General features: G+C 46.3%; 1 protein-coding gene across 2 annotated transcripts in view; it reads right to left on the minus strand.

Moving 5' to 3' along the window:
- The window catches only part of Rab14 (RAS oncogene family member Rab14), a 46,423-nt gene that overhangs the window by 23,246 nt on the left and 3,225 nt on the right, over window positions 1-19,952 (minus strand). For both annotated transcript variants that reach the window (XM_089584122.1, XM_089584123.1), the window contains exons 2-3: window positions 19,593-19,917; window positions 4,581-4,647 (exon numbers count right to left, since the gene is read on the minus strand). In XM_089584122.1, coding sequence (XP_089440248.1) covers window positions 4,581-4,647; window positions 19,593-19,876 — 351 coding nt within the window. In that variant the 5' untranslated portion in view covers window positions 19,877-19,917. The remainder of the gene's footprint in view (window positions 1-4,580; window positions 4,648-19,592; window positions 19,918-19,952) is intronic.

A 19,952-nucleotide genomic window follows, 5' to 3' on the forward strand; every position in this document is an offset into this window, starting at 1 on the left:
CCAAATAGTGTCAAATTCTGGCCTGATAAGCACTTAACCCTTTGAAGGTTTTTGCCATATATGTACGGCGGCGGTTTTCTGTCCCGCAAGGTCTTTGCCGTACGGGTACGGTTTCGATCTTCCGTTTGAAATTTTGCGCCAAAAGAACAATGCGTGCCAACTGGGGGGTGCTGCCACCTCTTAGGACTTACAAGAAGTGTTTGAATTTTGTGCTGCCTTCTTACGGAGGTAAGCAGAACTTATGTCTAGGTTTAGCGCGGCGGCACAGGCTGCGGCAACACCCCTTTTGTAGTTTTGGTTTCGCCGCGTGACCGCAACGGAGTCGCGCGAAATTTGAGTGTTCTTTTTGTCAGCACTATCTTGCAGGGGCTGCCAAAGTTGATTTCTATCTTTATTGGCGCTGCTCTTAGCTTGCTTATCACCGTTGCTCGCGAGGTATTCTCGCCCTCTGTGGCAACGCGCCTACGCGGTTTCGATTCCGCCGCGGGATCGCAATGGAGTCGCGCGAAACATGTTTTCTCTTTGTGGGCACTGTTTTGCAGAGGCGGCGAAAGTTGATTTCTATCTTTATTGGTGCTGCTCTTAGCTTGCTTATCACCGTTGCTATTCTATTCTATTGAACATTTTCCAGTTGTGAGTGATGCTGTCACCAAAGTACTGTTCCTAATTTTTTTTTACTATTTATTCTCGATTATATACATTTTGTAGATTCAGGATCCACAATAAAGTAATTTGACCACCTGGGAAAGTTTTCTTCAAAATAATTCGACCCTCAAAGGGTTAAGGGTTACTGGAAATTGGCTTGACAGCGTCAGCGCAAGTGAGCTGGGCAAACGGTGTACAAATGGAATTTTCATTACACATGGCCCTCCATGCATCTTCTTGCTGGAAACAGGCACCAGCACTAGAGCACTGCACGAGCCCACTACGTTCTCACTGTACTCAGCTTGGATCCACAGCAGCTCAAGAGCTAAGTTGCTCCCGGTGTGCAAGTACACACTGCTACGACACCAGTCAAGAAGTGGCCTGGATAGTCTGTCCAATCACAACAGTGCCTGAAGAAATGAGCTTGGTAAGCACAAAAAGAGAAGCTAAGGCAGGTCCACCCGCTTGGCTTTTTTTTGAACAGCGATCTCATAGGTGTGTAGCTCCCAAGTTCCGAGAGCCAAAGGAAAAAGGTTGCGCGCGTAGTAAACAACTCTGCATTACCTCAAGAAGTTTAATCAGTCATCTTTCATGGCCTGCAATGCCTTAAGCCCTAAAACATCCTTGAAGCCTTGACACTTCTTAAGCACGATTTTGCGGGTGAAATTCATCACCGTGCTCGCCACATTTCAATGGAGACTAAAAGCAAAGGCGTCTGTTTAAACCAACATTCTATTCCACATGGCGCTTCTTGCAGTGCAGAGATGCATTTATGAGAGGCAAAGAAACGCAATCAAAAGATGACCTCTGAACAGACAGCTGCTCGACATGCAGTGGAATGAAGGCCTTTCCCCAGCAGCTCTCATGAGGCTCCAGCTGCCCAGCTGCAAGCTTTAACAAAAACGCGAGCAGATGCGGAGCAGCTCTCTGTTGATCCCGTGGCATGTGCTCACTGACACTGTACTTCCGTAGGTGAACACACTCGTGCTAATGAGCCGTGTGTCAGGCTTTGCAAAACTCCATTAATCATACTGCAGCTCCACTTAACCTGCAGGGGCGGCCTCTGAAAAATGCCACTTTACTTTTCTTGTGTTGTTCAATGCGGCCACTCACGCTTGCAAAGTGAGAGACGCCGATGACACATTCTGCATCCGAGTCTAATGCCGGGACTCCTTCATTTCCGAGACTCTCCATGCAGGGCGCAAAAACAACAACGAAAAGCCCTGCGCGTAATTTTTCTCATACGAGAAAAATGCAACTCTAGCAGATACTACGATATTGGCAAGTAAGCGCCGAGCAACTTTTTCTGCCAAGACCACACCGTGGCTTTATTTCATCCGGGTTGAAGCTAGAACGCCTAAAATGTACCAGCAATAATGAATCAAAAGCCGGACATACGCCTGCTACGTATGGGCCTGAGCCCGCGCACTGCTCTAGTGCATACTACCCGCCGCAACTGCCATAGAGGGCGAGTCCCCGCAGTACAAGACTTCCAGGTTATTCGCAGGGCAAAAGTATACCTCCCAGGTACCATACCCATGAGCACGCTTCCAAAATATAAAACCCAGTGCTTATTTCAACATCCCATTACATACGCATCATTCCCAAGACTTGCACTTGCAATTCCTGCTGGCGTTGAAAGAGCTACTCCCAAGAGACTCCAACGACAGATGTGTCCACACAGAAACTCTTGTAGATCAGCAGTCCCACACTGACTATGCAAGACCTCTTCTATAAAACCGGTTATCCCCATCACAAATAAAGCACAACGCAATAAAGGTGGCAGAATTAAAAAAGCCCACCCCTGTCACTTACAGGATGTGCTGTGTCTGAAGAGCTGGTAACCATCTGGACCGCCACAGCTCACAGAATGCATGTCTTTCAAAGTGAAGAAATGGCCTTTATCTTAAGAAGAATGTAAAACTCTTCTTAATTTTCATTCTGGCTACAACATCAATGGGTACTTAAGGACCTTACTTGCAAATTATTAGAAAGCATTCCAATTTTATTCCTGATGAAAAAATAGCACAACAGGAACACGAGGGACGGAAAAGGAAAGATGCAGACAAGTGCTAATAAGCGATAATTAGCACTTGTCTGCGTAGTTCTCTTTCCGTCAGTCATGTTCTTTTTGCACTATTTTTTCATCATGAACGTTATCCAACTTGCCCAACTTTCGTCCTTGCTCACTTTTATTCCTATTCTATTGCTTTGTAGTTTGTGCAATTCTCAGTACTAGTACTGACTATTACTGGTTAAAGTTTCTTATCTTTTCACCTTTGAAGATGTCAGACCATTTCAACCAATAAAGAGTTTTGCAACACCACCATGGGTTTTCGTGTCGATCAGCCATCTACGCTTTCGCATTAATAAATACCATTTGTCCTTTATAACCCATGCAGCCCTCTCTCCCACCTCAGCATTACATCACACTTGATTCCCTCGCATGTTGGACTGGCCTCTGTGTCCTTAAGAGCTTTTCTGTTGGCTACCAGGATATCTAAGTCCGGCAGAACCCTGCCTTTTGGGCAGCCAGTCTCGCTCCAGTTCCCACAGAAACCCACACAGTACAAGCTCTGCTGCACCTGTGACCTGCCTGGTTTGCTTTAGATGTCACCCTGTGCAAGTGCTTTAAGGCGTGCTGGCATTACAACAGCTTATGTTCAGTGCCGAGCAGCAATGGCTAAAGCAGGACTCTACACTCTAAAACAGAAGGGAGTAAGAAGGGAGTAAAGCTGTCCTCTAGCGCACTAGAGAGTGCACTAGGTGACATCTTACTGCCTTCTTACTTTATATAAATTAAAATTAAATTAAAAATTTAAAAATCAAATAAGGTAAACAATAAAGTAAAATATAATAAGAATTTTATTTTATTGAAGCACATCAGAGTGCAGCTCTTTTTTTTTTTAAATTACAAAAACGTTCGAGATCACTGCGGCACCCCCATTTGAGAAATGCGTAAGCACGAGTTTTCAAACTTCACACCCCGCGTTGGCTCCGCCCATACTTCCCGAATCTTCAAATCTGGCGCCACTTTTGCTTAGGCCCCGATGGCTGACGAAAAAAAAAAAAAATTGCCGAACGTGAAGGGATGTTGTTACTTGTCCAGAAAGGAGTATGATCATAGAAGACAGTTGGGCTAGTTGGTGTGAATTCGTTAATGACTGCGACATTGCAACTAGCGTGGAAACACAAGGACAGCGACACAAGAAACCGACGGGACAGCACGCGTGCTGTCCCGTCGGTTTCTTGTGTTGCTGTCCTTGTGTTTCCACGCTAGTTGCAATGTCGCAGTCATTAACGAATTGTCCAGAAAGGGCATAGATCAAGCATAATGGGCCATTTCGTGCCATCGTCCAAATTGAACAATTTGATTAGGCATGATAAGGAAAGAGGTCATTTAAATGGCTTAGCCTGAAGTCCAAAACAGGGTTGCTCGAGACGAGGCAAATTAGCTTCAAGTAAATATACCCCCGAGAGCACACCAGACCATACGAAACCTCCCATTTTCAGCTCCACACTGACAATGTGCTCCGTTTTATGGTTCAGTTACTGAAAGAGCTACAAGAATTTCCCCTGTCCAAAGCGAAGGACAGCATCTGTCCAACATTTCAAGCCACACCCAGGACTGTTGCTGACGCAGGGCCAATCATACATGTCTGCTCCCTTCCGATGGCCAAGGAGGAGTGCACCCACAGCACCGGCTTTTATCAGCAGAATGGCCCTCCTCCACTATCATAGTAAAAAAGAAAAGCACCCAAGCCAGTGTGGACTTGAGCAGAAAGGTGCCAACAACACAGTCTAACAGCGTCACCAAACACAGCAAGTGCAAAAAACCAGAGCCTGCAGTGCAGTGCACTGGATGAAGCTAAGGGTCAGCAGGACTAACTCAGGATGCGACTACCGCAATGCAGCCCCAATGGGTATGAACTTACTGTGTTAGGGTTGGTGAGGTTCCTGGCATCAGTTAGCCAGCTGCTGAGGTGGTTGTACGTACTGCGCCTGCATGCAAACACAGAGCCACTTTGGTGCATTGCACAGGCCTCGTGCTCAAAGGCAGTACAGAGCAGCCACCGGCGCTGCAAACCTGTATGCCATACGTACAGAGCTACACAAGAAGGTGTACAGCTTTTTACCCTTGCCTTAAACAAGGTTCTTGTGCACTGGTGTTCTATACTAGTAATGCCAGAAATTTTACGAAAACTACTACAACTGTTATGTATTACAACTGACTTGATGCTTTTGTTTGCACTCTTCTTTTAACGTTTGCGTTCGTAAATACCCTCCCCCCTAGGATAATGCCCAAATGGGCACTGTATTGTAGTAATTAAATAGAAAACAAAAGCGAGTGAATTTGCCTGAAATATTCCATGGAACACTGGTAGTAATACGGCGTCTACAGCCAAAAGCAACCAGACATGCACTGAAGAGCACGATCAGCATGGAAAGTGAAGCGTGAAAAAGCACAACAAACCATACAAAACAAATCGTTTTTGTTGGCTGCTGCTTTTGAGTGCAGCAGCTACATAATACGTGCACTGCTTTGATGCCATGAGTGGCTGTTCTTAAATGCCCTCCAAGTGAATTACAGTAGCCCCATCAACAGTCGCTGAATGTGGCATGTTTCAACAGCAAACACGGTTGGCCCTGCTTCCACAGTTTCAGCCAATCGATCTGCACTCCGAGAGAAGGACATGGGCCCAGGTGTCTCAATGCTGATGGAACCAATGCCAACACAGCCAGCCTTTGCTCATTCTGTTCGGCAATGCACCACACCAGCAGTAAGCTCTAGCGGCAGCACACAAGATGAGTCCACAGGGCCAGCTCAGAAATGTGGCGCCAGTGGTGTGAAGGCTTCCATGGCAACACACGACATAACACACTGGGGCAGCCACGTCCGTGACTAGTCTGCATGGAATGCCATCGTGCACAATGCGCACAAATGAAGAAGACGAAGCACTGTGGAGGTGAATGCTCCATCTTGCTTCAGCACCCGATGATCACTGCTGAAATGTGATGGAGGAAGCTGGACTTTCAGAGCCCTGCACATGTGCCATGGAGGCAACAGCAAAGCAACACAAGAAAGAAGCTGCAAGAAGTTAAGCAACGCAGTAGGGGATATTCAAAATTCCGCAAGTGCGCTTTCCCGCATAACAATGTTGCCCCTAACAAGATGGCCGACTTCGCTATAAAAGAACTACATGGGCTTCAGGACAGGCACTAAAGGTGTGGATAGAATGTAAGAAACGTATTTTGGAAGAATCAAACAAAAAAAACAGTCTTTCTTGCTTTGTTTCAGCTGGAAACGCATGGTCCGCCATCTTGTTGGGGGCATCATTGTTATGCGGGAAAGCGCACTTGCGGAATTTTGAATATCCCCTGGGGCAGAAGCGAAGACCCTGCAGTGTGAGCTAGCCAATGCAACCATCAAGACAGGTGGTGCAACCACCACACAGGTGCTTGACAATCCCTTTGGTTACAGCTGTTCGGTCGTGGTTTAAGAATGATCTCTCTGGTGTGCCTCTGCCGCACCAGCCAATACCACAACCTCTCCAAGTTACAGCTATGCATGTCTCATGCCTACAGTTCCTCCACAAAGGCCAAAAGGCCCGATCTATCGACAAGCAATGGCTACCGGTACCCACCAAAGCCCTCCCTCTGCTCAAAAACATAGGTGAGAGACCGATTTCTGCCAGTGTTCTTTCATGCAGTTGAGATGACTAATGCATGGCATAGGCCAATATGGTACCGCAGGACCAATCCTTGTCTTGACCCATCCAACATAACATGGCGCACCTCAAGAGATGCATGATGTCTTAGCCACGCAACCGAAGCTAATGGCTCCTACCGGCAAAAGTTTAGCAGGTTGCAATCCGATCGCCTCAAAACTGCTTTCGCCAAGTGCATGCCTCCTATACTACAGCACAACCAGCCGAAACAAGTCTGAGGGCATCCACTAGTACTGTTCACACCATCATCGCGAGCACACAGACCTGCTACTGCACCCAGTCGTCGTACATCTTACTGCCCCACTCATCCACTCCTCTCTGCCTCTGAGGTTTTACTGTCCAGTTCCCCAACGACCTTCGACAGCTAGTAATGTTACAGCTCCTAATCAACCCAAAAGCAGTCACAGCAATGTTTTCCAAAACAACAATTAGACTAAGTACTAAGCATGCTGCCATGCAGCTTTGTACGTTTGTTCACGCTCAAAGCCGCCAGCACGCAGATTTATCATTGTTTTTGACACAGAATGCAACCAGACTTCTCCCAAACGATAGCATCCACGTGCAACTGCTTCCACACTGTTCGAGATTGTTGTAGTTGCTTTCAACCCTTATCTCCTTATCTCGAAGGTTCCTTGCCAGCTTTAAAATGAGCGTGGCCGATAGCGCCAGGGACTCTGTTCTCCAACAACCGCCGAGCATGTTTGTCACTATTGCCGAGTTGTTCAGTCCCTTGTGAGGGCAAGTCAGCTTAATGAAAAGTTGGTTCCAGCACCCCTTCAGTCTGCCTGCCCATTCTTTATGGCGCTGCCACATGTCAATATAACAACCCACTTCAGCGATCACAAGTCCACCCTTGCTACGCTAAAATAAAGAGAACAGCCAAAACTGAACATCTCGGAAAAATTCTTGCCTTATCACACGCGTAACAAAGCTGCGACTTTTCCAACACTCGAAAGCATGCAGTCAAGTTAAGACACAGAGCTGGAAATTCTAGAGCTTCACTTTAACGTCAAAGTTGCACAGAAATATGACCCATTAACTTTCCTCCAATATTATGAACTGGTTAAATGCACCACATGGATTGTTCAGCGTCAAAGGCCTAGTCTTTAAATCTTTCTCCACTGCAAAAAAAAACACGCAACTTCTTTATGGTGTGCACATTCACCCAAAAAATTGAACATTTTGGTGTACTGCAGCACGCCATAGTGTAGCCATAAAAATTAAATAGGTCATGTATTGCTTACGAAGAAAAAAAAATCCTTCACTGGCAAAAAAATTCACAAAAATATTAAATACTGCGAGCGCGGTGCACGAACTTTTACCTCTTTCACCTGTATATATACCCATCATCGTCATCTCTTGCCTGTGTTCTGAGGATCGCATGCATAGTGATGTTTTGTTCAAGCGGTGGCTCACAAGTGGCAGAGATGCCCTTTGTATCCCCAACCTTTGGACCCACCTATTACCCTCCCTGGAGCTCCATTCCGACCTCCGTCTGCGTCCTCAGCCCTCCGGTACAGATGAGGGCAACGGCACCTGCTCCCAACCGGCGCCTACCCTTGCTGCTGCGGCCACCCCGGCCTGGACCGTCACCAGCCGCCAGTGCAACCCCCAGATCTTTGCCAGCCTTCGTGGCGAAGATGTAGACGACTAGCTCGACAATTACACCAGGGTCACTGCTTTCAACCACTGGGATGACTCCCACCAACCGCTGAACACCGTCTTCTACTTAACTGATGTCGCAAAAACCTGGTTTCTGAATCACGAGGACGACACCCCCGACTGGCTAACCATTACAGAGCAGCTGTGGAGTATTTTGCCTTCTGGTTGTTCTGAGCTGGCTAAGAAGAAACTCTCCGCCCGTCTCCAGCAGCCTGGAGAGTCCTGCACTTCTTACATTGAGGACATCCTCGCCTTTGCGTCAGGCCCCCCTCCTCGCGATGGAGCCTTGCCTGAAAATGTTCTGGCTGGCTCAAGGCAGCACATCCAACCCAGGCACTGCTCCCAATAAATCAGCCAATGTTTGCCTCATCCTGGCCTCATACTGGTTGGTGCGACAAACCAAACTAAACATTATTTGAATAGGTGCAATAAGGAAAGAGTTGCATAAGGACCCTAGGTGATCAGACTATGGTGCACACTGCCTTCCCTACAGATCACATACCGGAAATAAAGACTGCTGTTAGCTGCTCCTTAGTGACGAGTTGAACAAAAGACATCCACAGGATGGCAACTGCGCAAATTAGGCGTTTGACCCCCGTGCCGCCAGGCCGATTTTGATCGATTTTAGCAGCAAAAAGACCACCAACTAATCAAGTTTCCCGTACCACTGCAGTCTAGCAAGAGGAAGAGTGCTTTGACAGCACTGCCAGCCCATGCATACAGTTAGGCACTGATACCACCCCCAGGGCACAGTAGGTTTCCTACAGGCTTGACTGAAACGATGCCACCAGTTAGTTTTGTTCCCTGTTTGGTGCTGGCCTGCCTGCAGTGCCCGGTTACCAGGCCATGCGTGCTAACATTACACTCGACACCCACAAGCTGGGTAAACCCCGGAAAGCGCACCTACAACAAACGACCAAGCAGTGCCCAACTTGAGAGATTTCGATCACAATTCATGGCAAACTGCCCGAGGTCTCTCGGACGTCGCAAAAAGTCTTCCCATGCCAGCAGTTTGCTCACTGACAGCGACCAGAATGTTTCAAGACAAAAATCAGAAGACATTCACAAGATATTCCTTTATGCTTGGCTGCTAGGGGAGATTTTCATAGCCCGAGGCAATGCAGCTGGGTGAAAACTCCTGCCTTTAACCCACCCCTTATCAATCACCACTACCTGCCAGGTCACCACCGGAACGCGGGGTTTCATGGGTCGCCGCGACTTCTCAGAAACGAACGGACTCTTTCCGAGGGTTCTTCCATACCATCACAGACATGGGGCTGTCCGCAAGTGCTGTAGAACCATGCATTTCATCACTCCCCAAATGAGCGGGACTCAGAAATGGGCACCAGACTTATACAGTGCATGCATATAATCAAACCAGCTGAACGATGTTTATCTTTAGCAGCGCAGGTGGTATTGCAGGCCATGCACTGAGCATCATGCCTTTCACGGGCAACCACCATACTCTCGCTCCACCTGCCTCTCCCTTTCTCTCTAAGCTCCCAGAAAAACCAAAGTTTTCGACTTGGCTGCTTTCCAAAAATCATGCCTCGGCTCCTCAGGAATGGTGGCAGCTCATCACAAAAGCAGGCCTAAGCCCGAATTATGCGAGTCCAAAACATCTGTTGGTGGGTGCAGCAGCTGCAGACATGTTGGCTTCAACAAGAACACGCGCTAGCAAATGTGGTTCACCTAGATTGCACGCAGCTTTTTTTTGTGTGTGAGCGCAAAAAAAAAATCATTCCAAACAATAGCAAAGACAATTTGCAGGATAAATATGGCCTACAATCAGGAGAACTGGCACTTGTATGAGCCACTGAAAACAATTCACAAACACAGCAGTCTGGTGCCATCCCCTGGTACACCAGTGCCAGCTTCTGAAATTGCCAACCAGCTTGCGGCAACTACAACAGGCAGACAGGCCAAACATGGCCAGTCGGCTGGCTCCCCAAAAAGAAGTTGCATAAGACAGGATGGCCCAGTGCTTAATGCCCCACAGCACTTGCAGAGTACGGGCCTCAACCACTAGACTAGCCCAAGCCACCTACAGCTATAACTGGAGAGCCTCATGAAGACGCAAGGCAAGAAGAAAGGTATCTCCATCAAATTATGCCTTGTGTATTTAAGAGGGTCATTTGTGAAGCTCGCATGAAAGGGGCCCTGCGATGCAAATCGTGTAGCCCTTGTTCGACTATGCCTCAATGCTGAGTCAAGGCTGCCAACAGATATTTCAGACTCGACAGGATCCCAAAAATGCTCCTCATTATCTGACACAGAAAAACCCATCAAATCAAAAACTCACTTCACTGAGATAAAACTGGCTTGAAAAAAAATGGCTAACTTCGCCCTCTGCCATGATCCGCCCACAAGCGATAATATTCACTTATGTGAGCCATGCTTCCGCCATGTCCAGACTGCAAGTTTATGCACCACACTGTGCGTTACCAATGACCTCAAGGCTTTAGAAGGTATCTAATGTTAGGCTGTTTTGATTGCTTTGTTGTTATTGTTTGACTACTTATCTCGTTTTTTTACCTTCATGTGCAGGGCCAATTCTGTTATAGCCTTGTGTAATCATTCAAGTCTATATATCTATTGCATAAATACAGAGGTTCCAAATTAGTTTATTTCTTTCTACATTTTTTCCTTTTATATATTCTATGGTTACCTTATAAGTGCATTTTTGCTTATGTGCATATATAACCAATCTTGAACATTGTATTCCCCACCCCTATGTCATGCCCGAAAGGGCCCTTAGGGTAAATAAATGAAATGAAATGAAATAGCCCGCAGGTCATGAACCCTTTTCAGAACTTGTCAAGTTGGCTTCCCCCTGTCGCTTGTTCCTCTAGTTACCGGCCGTTAACAAAAATGAGCCTGAAACTTGTGTGTTACTGCCCACAGTGGTGCCACGGGAACCATGTCAACACACAAACTGCAATTGTAAAGAATTGCGATGTCACAATGCACACTGCTCTGCATATACCTGGCACAATGGATGGAGGCAAAGCTCCCACCTCAGCCAGAACGAGAGTAGCACGGCTCAACCCCTTATTAGTCCGAAAAATCAACCTTTCGGGCTCTACACAACGAGGTGCGCGACTGTCCCCCGATAAAGTCAGTCAGTTGTTACTCGGCGCTGCATTTCTCATTCTTCGTACCGCTGTGTGCATCTCAGATTGCACTGTTTGCTTCATGTTGCCAATCACTCGGCTACTGCAATATTTCAATTTGCTCCACAAGTGTTCGTTCAGGTTAGCGGTGTGCAGCAAAAGTTCCTCCTGTTTGCCAGTTGCCTTAACAGGCTTCTAGTACTATAAGGGGGGAAGAGGGTCTTAGAAATAAATTTTTACTAATGAAGTCGCAGCTATGAAATCTTCAGGGAACATGCATTGTTGTGTGCTGATTACAAATATGTAATTTAATTTTATGTGCAACAAGTCCTTGTGCACTTATGCAATGTTAGGTAACTTTTGCTGAGAGTTTCCAAGAAATTCTACTGCAGGAAACTTGTTAGATTGCATGCCATTGGTTTCTCTTGACATCAAGCTATGCAACAAGGGTGAAATTATCATCCTGCCTGTTATAGAAGGTGAGATACAGGATTTTCAAATCATAAGTTTCTTCCCGCTTGCAAAGCGGCAAATTCAAAACCCTGTAAGTCGACTTATATGATAGGCAGGATAATGACTTTGCCCTTACTGCATAGTTTGATGTCAAGACAAGCCAATGGCATCCGTCCTAGCTATTTTCCTGCAGTAGAATTTATTGAAAGCTCTCGGCAAAAAGTTACAAAACTACATATTTGGAATCAGCACACAAAAATACATGTTTCTTGAAGATTCTATTACTGTGGCTTCATTAAAAATTTTTCTAAGACCAGCTTGCCCCCTTAAAAGAATGCATAACTGTACACAATAAAGTGCACAAAAAGTTGGCCGAATGGCATCATTCAACTCTCACACAGCCTGTGGTCTGCTCCCGTGCTGCTGGTGAAGAAAAGGAATGGAACTCTACGGTTTTGTGCCGACCATCGGAGACTCGACAAAGCCATCAAGGTGGAACCATTGTCACGCATCAATGACACGCTTGATCGCCTAAGACATGCTCGTTACTTTTCACACATCTATCTCAAGAGCGGATATTGGTAAATAGAAGTCGACAGACGGAACAGAAAGAAGACTACTTTAACAGCCCAAGATGAAACGAGTTTAAGCTACGAGGCAACTTTGTGGGAAAAGTACAAACAGCAAATTAGTGACATACCTCAAAAACCATCCTGATCAAAGTGTTAGAGCTGTTGAAAAACAAATTCATATTTCTATTTCTAAAAATGCACTAAATATACACGTGACGCCAGCAGTCATAACTGTAATTAAGTACACCGCAAGGCAAATTGCTTTAGCAGTCATACACGTGAAGACAAGCTCTGCAACTAAGCAAAATAATTGTGATAGTACCACCAACTGTCATGGTACAACAACAGGATGACCAGAAACAAAGGTTTTCACATACGACTCTTTTCTGAGAAAAAATGCAGCAATAAAAAGAACTGCACAATTTTACTTATTGTGTTCCATTGCAGAGCAGAAATAAGTGTAAAAAGTTTCAACAAAACTCATGCATGGGAATAAAGTTCGGATTGTGTTCGTGAAAGAAGGAATGGCAAAAGAGAGTTTACAAGAAAAATGACAACGAAGATCTGGAATATCTACAGAAGCCATCAAGCAATATCCAGGAGGGCTAAAATCCACCATATTTGTAGCTCAGCACCTCCTTGCTTGTGCTGCAAATGACTTTCTTTTTGTGCTTTTTGCAGCACCAGTAGACTGACTGGCAGACTTCCAGATTTGCTGTTGGTCACTGTCAGGCAAGCTGTCTGCGGAGCAGGCTTGACCCCACTGAGCTTCAATAATGCCAGGCGTCGCTCTCTTTCCCTTTTTGAAATGATACACTGCATCACACAATCCAAACTTGAGTGTTGTTGGGGGGCTGACATAACTATCCAGTGTGTTCCGAATTCCTCGAGTCTCTTTTGAGGGAATTGCAGTTATTTTAAATACAAACAGAAACAAACATAGAGGGTATGAAACAATTATTTTTAGTCCAAACTGAAAAATGAGGAAAATTAACTAATGCTGCAAATGTTATGTAATATATATTGAAGTAAACCTTTTAGTTTTGGTTGCCAGAAATGCGTAGGGAGTTACAACATTGCCTGTATCTTTGGAACAGAGTTAATTAGAAACTGCTTCTGTTGCAGTTAATTCAGAAAATGAATGGGTATTTTAATGAGGCAAATTTTCAAATTGTTTTTTTTCTAAAATGCCGAGTTTTCAAAGTGGCCTCATACCTTAAATGGGTTATGAAACACCTTCTCAGGAGAGGACATCAACTCAACCACTGGACTGTGTTGTCATGAACACCCGAACCAAATACTAATACACTTCAACATGCAGCAGAGAACCCACAAGCGCGCGAGAAAGTTGGCGAGCCCTTTCCGGCGACTTTTTCAAGCTCGCAACCTCCTCCATCGGACCACTCTTGTGTATACCAGTTCAGAGATGGCTATTGGTTAGATTCTTTCAGACATCAGGCAGCTACTATGGCCGCAGCCAATAAGTGGCGTAGCTCCGGCAGGTCAGGAAGCTCCGTCCCCGGCAGAGAGGGAAAGGCACAAACACACTCGCAAAGTTAGGTTATTTGTAAACATAAATACCCCCGAAAGCAGAAGGTTTGACAGCCGTCGCCGTAGCTCAGAGGTAGAGCACCGGACGCGTAATTCGGAGGTCGTGGGTTCGGATCCCACCGGCGGCACGTGGTTGTTTTTTCTTCTGCTTTTCTAATCAATTAGCTTTAAGTGACAACATATTCAGTAATATTCTTACTTGATCAACACCACAAAAAAAATTAATTAAAAAAATCCCCTGTGCCCCTTGGTTTCTGTGGCTGTTGGCTTCTCTCATATTTATAACGAGCCCCTCATTCCCCTTCCCTTGTTTGCCCTCAGCTTCTACGAAGCGTATTATAAAAAATTCTTGCTGGAGGATACTTGTGAAGCGACATCCTTCAACATCCCATGTGAGCTGCAACTTTATTAGAGCCCCTCTGTACCATGCCAGCCACCTTCCAGCGTGTTATGGAAACAGTATGGCAGGATTAAAACAGTAGACATGCCTGGTCTACCTTGACGAAGTCATTTTTTTCAAGCACGTTCCACGAACATTTTTTCTACCTTAATCCTTTCAGGCACCATTTTTTGTTTTCACTGAAATCAATTATTTTTTCACCTACGTGGTATATTCAGGACTCAAGAAAGGGAATTTGTTAAGTTTTCGAACGTGAAAGACCAGCAGGTCAGTTCTTACAACGATGTGGAGAATTCCATACAAGCTGTCAGATTTCTTAGACATAAAAACATCGAAATCTTCTTGTGTGTCAGGTAGACACCCCTAGGGATCGTGGAATCACTTTGTGTTTCGAAGATTCACATTACGCTCGAAATTGAGCAAAAAGAATCGATGTTTTCACTCGCGGCAAAATCAGTCTGCACAAAAACGACGGACAAAGTGCTACCTAGCTCAGTCTTAAGTGAAATATTATTTACTGCATTTGCTACATGGTACAAAAAGTAAACTTATTTGCAACGAGAAGGGTGCTCAATTTGACTGAAATAATGAAATCACTGTTAAGTGCTTCAGTTTCTCAGAAAAAGCTGTAAGTTTGCCGCTTACACAATTGTGTACAAAGCGCCTGAAAGGGTTACAGCCGTACTATCCAGGGCACTGGGCTCACTCTCAAGCCTACCATGTTGTCATCAACGAAGGTGTCCATCCTTATCTCGATAAGGCAGCTGCCGTCGCCTCCTTCGAGACACCATCGGACAAGAAAGGCGTGCGTGCACCACAAATGCCTTGCTCGCAACTTCTTTCCCATCACTTACTCTCCCCACGAAACAGAATGTCGTCTTGCAGTGATCCGATAGACAGCACCATGCGTTCAACAAAGGTAGTGACCAGGACACAGATGCGAGCAAAAATGGCCTTGGGACAGTGTTCATCCGGAACCAGAATGGCGCTAAGTGTGACACTGCGTGCGCAATTACTCGATGGCAAAGAATGGCTCACAGCTGTATGGGTGATAACAAGACCCCACTTATACCTGTTCAAGTTGGTCGCCCACATTATGGTGGCTGACAAATTTCGGAGACCCTGCAGGACTTGCGTGGTGGGCCCTTTGTCTACGAGAGCTCAACGCCACAATGATAGGTCCGCAATTATTTGCAGCAGGAAACTCCAAATTCCATGGATGCAGAATAAAGAATTCACAAAATTTCGCGGGAAGCACTGGATGCATGAAACATGCAAGTTTTTTGTTTTGTTTTTTTTTTGAGCACACGCTTCACATGCTGCACAGGTCCATTTTCTAAAACTGAAGGTGGCTGGTGTTACTCAGCATCAAGTATTGTTTAGCATTATCTTCATTCAAAGGATGGCGTTTGCTAGATAAAACATCTCCATAACGACTGCAATGGAAGAGTGTGTTGGGGTCGCTTCTTCCATTCCAGCCCAGAAGTACAGGGCACTGAAAACTTCCACCCTGTTCATTTTGCCTAGAAGGAAAAGGTGCGAGATTTCTGCCCCTGAATTTCAGCTCTTGAGCAGTTTTCAGGCTAATCTGCCACCCAGCAGCTAGGACTGGCAATTCTGAAATAAGTCCAGGCATGCTGGCACACTCAAACCTTTCTTCTTGGCAGAAACCTCTCTTGCGCTGGTTTTTATGGCAAATAAGCAACCGAGGGAATCACGCGCCAAACAGAGGGTTGAGTGTTTTCCTGATACCTCCTTTTTAGTCAGTTTACTCAGAAGGTTTACTTGCTTTGAAAAACTAAAACCTGCAAAAGTTCGACAACGGCATTTTCTCACAGCAGCAGACTAGTATAAAATGCGATGCATTAATTACAAAAATGTGCAAAATGCTTTTTTCCTTACTTTTCTTCACGATTATATCATGGCCCGTTTATTGCTTTGAGCTGAGCACGCGCCATCATGCCACCCCACAGGGAACTACGTAACATGGGGCGGGGCAGCAGGAGGAGGTATGCGTCCTGCATTTGAAGAAGTGAACAAGGCAGGCAGAACCTCAGGGTGCTCAGGGAGGTATTTCCTCCCCTGTTCACTTTGTGACTATAAAGAACCATCTGACCAACCTGTCTACCATGGGACATGACCGAGAACAGGCGGGGTGATATCACCTTCACAGTTCGCAAGGCACAGTGCCGCTGCTTTTTCTTGCGAGGCGCATTCTGAGCAAGTTTGGCGGCCACGGCAAATTCGCGACCAATGACCGTACCTTTGGCATTCGAAACACCTTTGAGGATTTAGAGTGTTGGACGTTTATTTTCAGGTGCCCGGCTTGTATAGACTCTGGAAGGGTGCTCGAGCTGAAAGTCAGGACTAGGTGTTTTGTGGGTATTTCTTTTTCCTTATTTTGATATGATGCACAATTATGACATTTTGCTCCCCAACACCTTCCAGCATCTCTTCCTTGGTGAGGTGGATGAAATCTGTTTCAGAAATCGTGCACGGAACGGACGGTGGGCAGTGACTGACACAGGGACGTCCCCAATCGGCACTAGATTGGAGAGTCGAATATTGGACAGTATCTCTGAGCTCTAGTAGTAGGTCACCACTGGGCATCTTTGACAGTTTGTAGCCTGGACCCAAGGCATCAGTTAGACATTCTGAGACTAAGAAAGGAGACATACTTCTTGCAGTTTTTCCTGTTTCTTCACTATGAAGAATAGGATACCTTGGGAATGTTTTTCTCACTTCCCGGCGAAATTCAGCTGCGACTTCGGTCTGCCGTCTTTTATTTGGAGAGAGATCATTTTCTAGAAAGGTGGGAGCCATAAAATATATGTACTGTTCGGCCATTGCGCCAGCCGCCCACCATGGAGTCCAACAAGGGGACGCGACAGGAACTTGCAAGCAAGTCCAGCCCACGCCAGCTGTACACCTCAACTATAGCCAAATATGACTCAACTCACGGTAGTCGGCCACACAAGGTCAACCCTCGCTGCCAGGAAAAAAAGGAAAAACAAAGAAGGGAGAAGGAGACAGGACTGTTGCAAGAAAGAAGACAGGAAAAAGACAGATGTAAAGGATAGGAAAAGGCAACTGCCGATTTCCCCCGGTCGGGTCAGGCCGGAGGTGCCGTCTACAGGAAGCTGGGGCCAAAGTGGTGTGTTGCCTCCGCCGAGGGGCCTTAAGGGTCCAAACTCCCGGCATCAGCTCAACCACCAGGATCCCCTTTTCCCCGGACACGGCGATGCCATGCACGGCTAAGCATAGGTACTCAGGTTTGTGGTGATACACTGCTCACCAACATCCAGTTGCCGTTATACCCCTGCTAATGCTTGGGAAACCATGATGCCACAACCCACCATCATCTGCATGTTGCATATGTCCCTACGGGGCATGGCCTGAATGGTCGGGCACTTCATTATAATCGCAATGTTAGTTTTAAAAATTTCCCCGAGGTCTCAAGCTATCCCTTGTGGTGTAGTCGCGCAAATAAGGTAACTCAGTCATTTATCCCATCGTTCTGCCGATGTCCTGATGATGTCCACAACAACTGCATCAAAAAATTAGAACAAGGCCGTGGACACAACAGTCCACGAAAAATGCTTAAATCCACGACTTTTCAAGGAATTGCAGGAAATCAGGGCCTACACCACGACAGTGCATTAGTGTGGCTGCAAGCATGTCGACTGCCTGTCCACAGCTCCCACAGGCACCAGCATTTACAGATGTGGACAATGAAGACTCCTTTCTAGGAGCCCTGATATGGCAACACAGCAGAGACCCAACATGGAACACCGCAAAGTGATTGCACATTTGGATGGTCAAGCAGGCACAATCCGAGGTCTTGGACCTCGTCATGCCCAGACTATGGAAGCCTCCCATGATGACCCAACCCAGGGGCATTTGAGATTCACTCGAATGCTCGTGTGAATAAACTCAAAGTACTATCGGCTGCAACTGGCCAACAACTTTCATCATTAGACCAGGACCTGCCATAAGTGCAGCCTGCAGGATGCCTTGACCCCATCACACCACCAACAACTCCATTCCGGTAAGTGGATTTGCTCAGACTTTTCCCCAACAACTCCGTTCCAGTAAGTCAACATGGATTTGCTGACTTTTCCCTACATCGAAGTCGTGGAACCGATGGAGCGCCATTACAAGGGGCTACCACACACACAAACCAAACCGCAAGCTTTATCCTCAATTTATTTATTTTTTTGTGTGGAGTCAATTGTTCTTAGTCACTATGCCCCAGATAACCTGATCACTGATGGTGGTGCCGCATTTATTTCACAACTTATATAAATAAGATGTCGTGTATAAGCCGCATCTATCATCAAAAAACTACCACATGCGACCCACAAACAAACGGGCTCGCCGAGCACGTTAAGATCATGGCCGACATTTCATTCCCGCGTGCAGCCGAAGCTATCTAGGAGACATGGACAAGGACATGTAATAGGGCCAAAGCATAAGCACGGCAGCTATCAAGTTATATATATGTATATATACATTCAAAACACTGGAGTGTTCTTAGTGCCGAAAAGCATAGTGCAGCTGGCCTACACAAGCTGCCATACTTGCCTCTGAGGCTCAGACTCCTGCATTTTGAACGCACAACCTTACACAGTTACAAGCAATGGAACAATGTCAAAAACAATCTGACGCAGACGCAGGACTGCGAGGGAAGAACAATGAGCCACCAACTGAAGTCCTGCCTATCAGCTGCTGCACTTTTCATGGTCAGACTTTTAAGGTACAGCAGTGACAAGCGCTTCCTCAGTTCCTCTGCAGCAGAAACACGACCGACTTTTTCCAAGTGATTCCATGCAAAATAAAATGAGGCATCAAACTGCGTCCCCACCACACAATTACTTGTCGATGTTGGCAACTGCATGACCTTAGACTTGACACCATACGTTAAAAATACCGCACACATTGTAAGCCAGTAAAAAAAAACCCAATCTCTCGATATAAAGATGCACTAATCAGTGCATTGAAAACAATAAGCTTAAATTAAAAAAACAAGATCGGCATGGCTAAACACAGAATATCGTGAAGTAGTGCTAGGTTGAAGGTATGCACTTAAGGTTCTTACATGAAAGGCCTTTGGGCTAAAGGCCTTTACCCGGAAGGTATTTAACCTGAAGGCCATCACCTAGGTGAAGGGCTGTGTACAACTGGCAGGCTGCCCACAACTTGGCAGTGAGTAGGTGGGCCGCCTGCCTGGCTTCAGACATGCACACCTGCCTAAAATCGGAAAATCCACAGTAGTGGTATCGCACACCCTTCAGTTACAGAACTATCATTTTACAAGACAAAGCTGCTATGCCAAAACAACACCGAGCACAATGAGGCATACTGAAGTGGACGTTTTCGGATTAGATTAATCCAGAGCCCCTCCACCACAGTGCCTTTGCTTTGGCAAGACTAGCCACAAACATGCAGCAGTGAAAGTCACGAGCACCTGGTGATGTCGTAGACCATCAGGGCACCAGCGGCACCCCGATAGTAGGACCGGGTGACCGCGCGAAAGCGCTCCTGGCCAGCTGTGTCCCAGATCTGGAGCTTGATCTTCTGGCCGCACACCTCGATGATGCGTGTGCCAAACTCAACGCCTATGGTGTGCGGGCAGTCAGCCATGAACTTCTTCTCGGTGAACTGGTGCAGCAGGCAGGACTTGCCCACGCCCATGTCCCCAATTATGATGTACTTGAAGATGTAGGAGTAGTTGTACGGCCCGGCAGTCATCCTGCTGCTTCTGTCACTCACTTCCGCTCTGGATGGGTCACCTGCAACCAACCATCCCAGAAGACAGGGCACTGAA

The sequence above is a fragment of the Amblyomma mixtum genome, chromosome 3, assembly GCF_055824585.1.
Source record: "Amblyomma mixtum isolate Tamu chromosome 3, ASM5582458v1, whole genome shotgun sequence".
NCBI classification, from domain to species: domain Eukaryota; kingdom Metazoa; phylum Arthropoda; class Arachnida; order Ixodida; family Ixodidae; genus Amblyomma; species Amblyomma mixtum.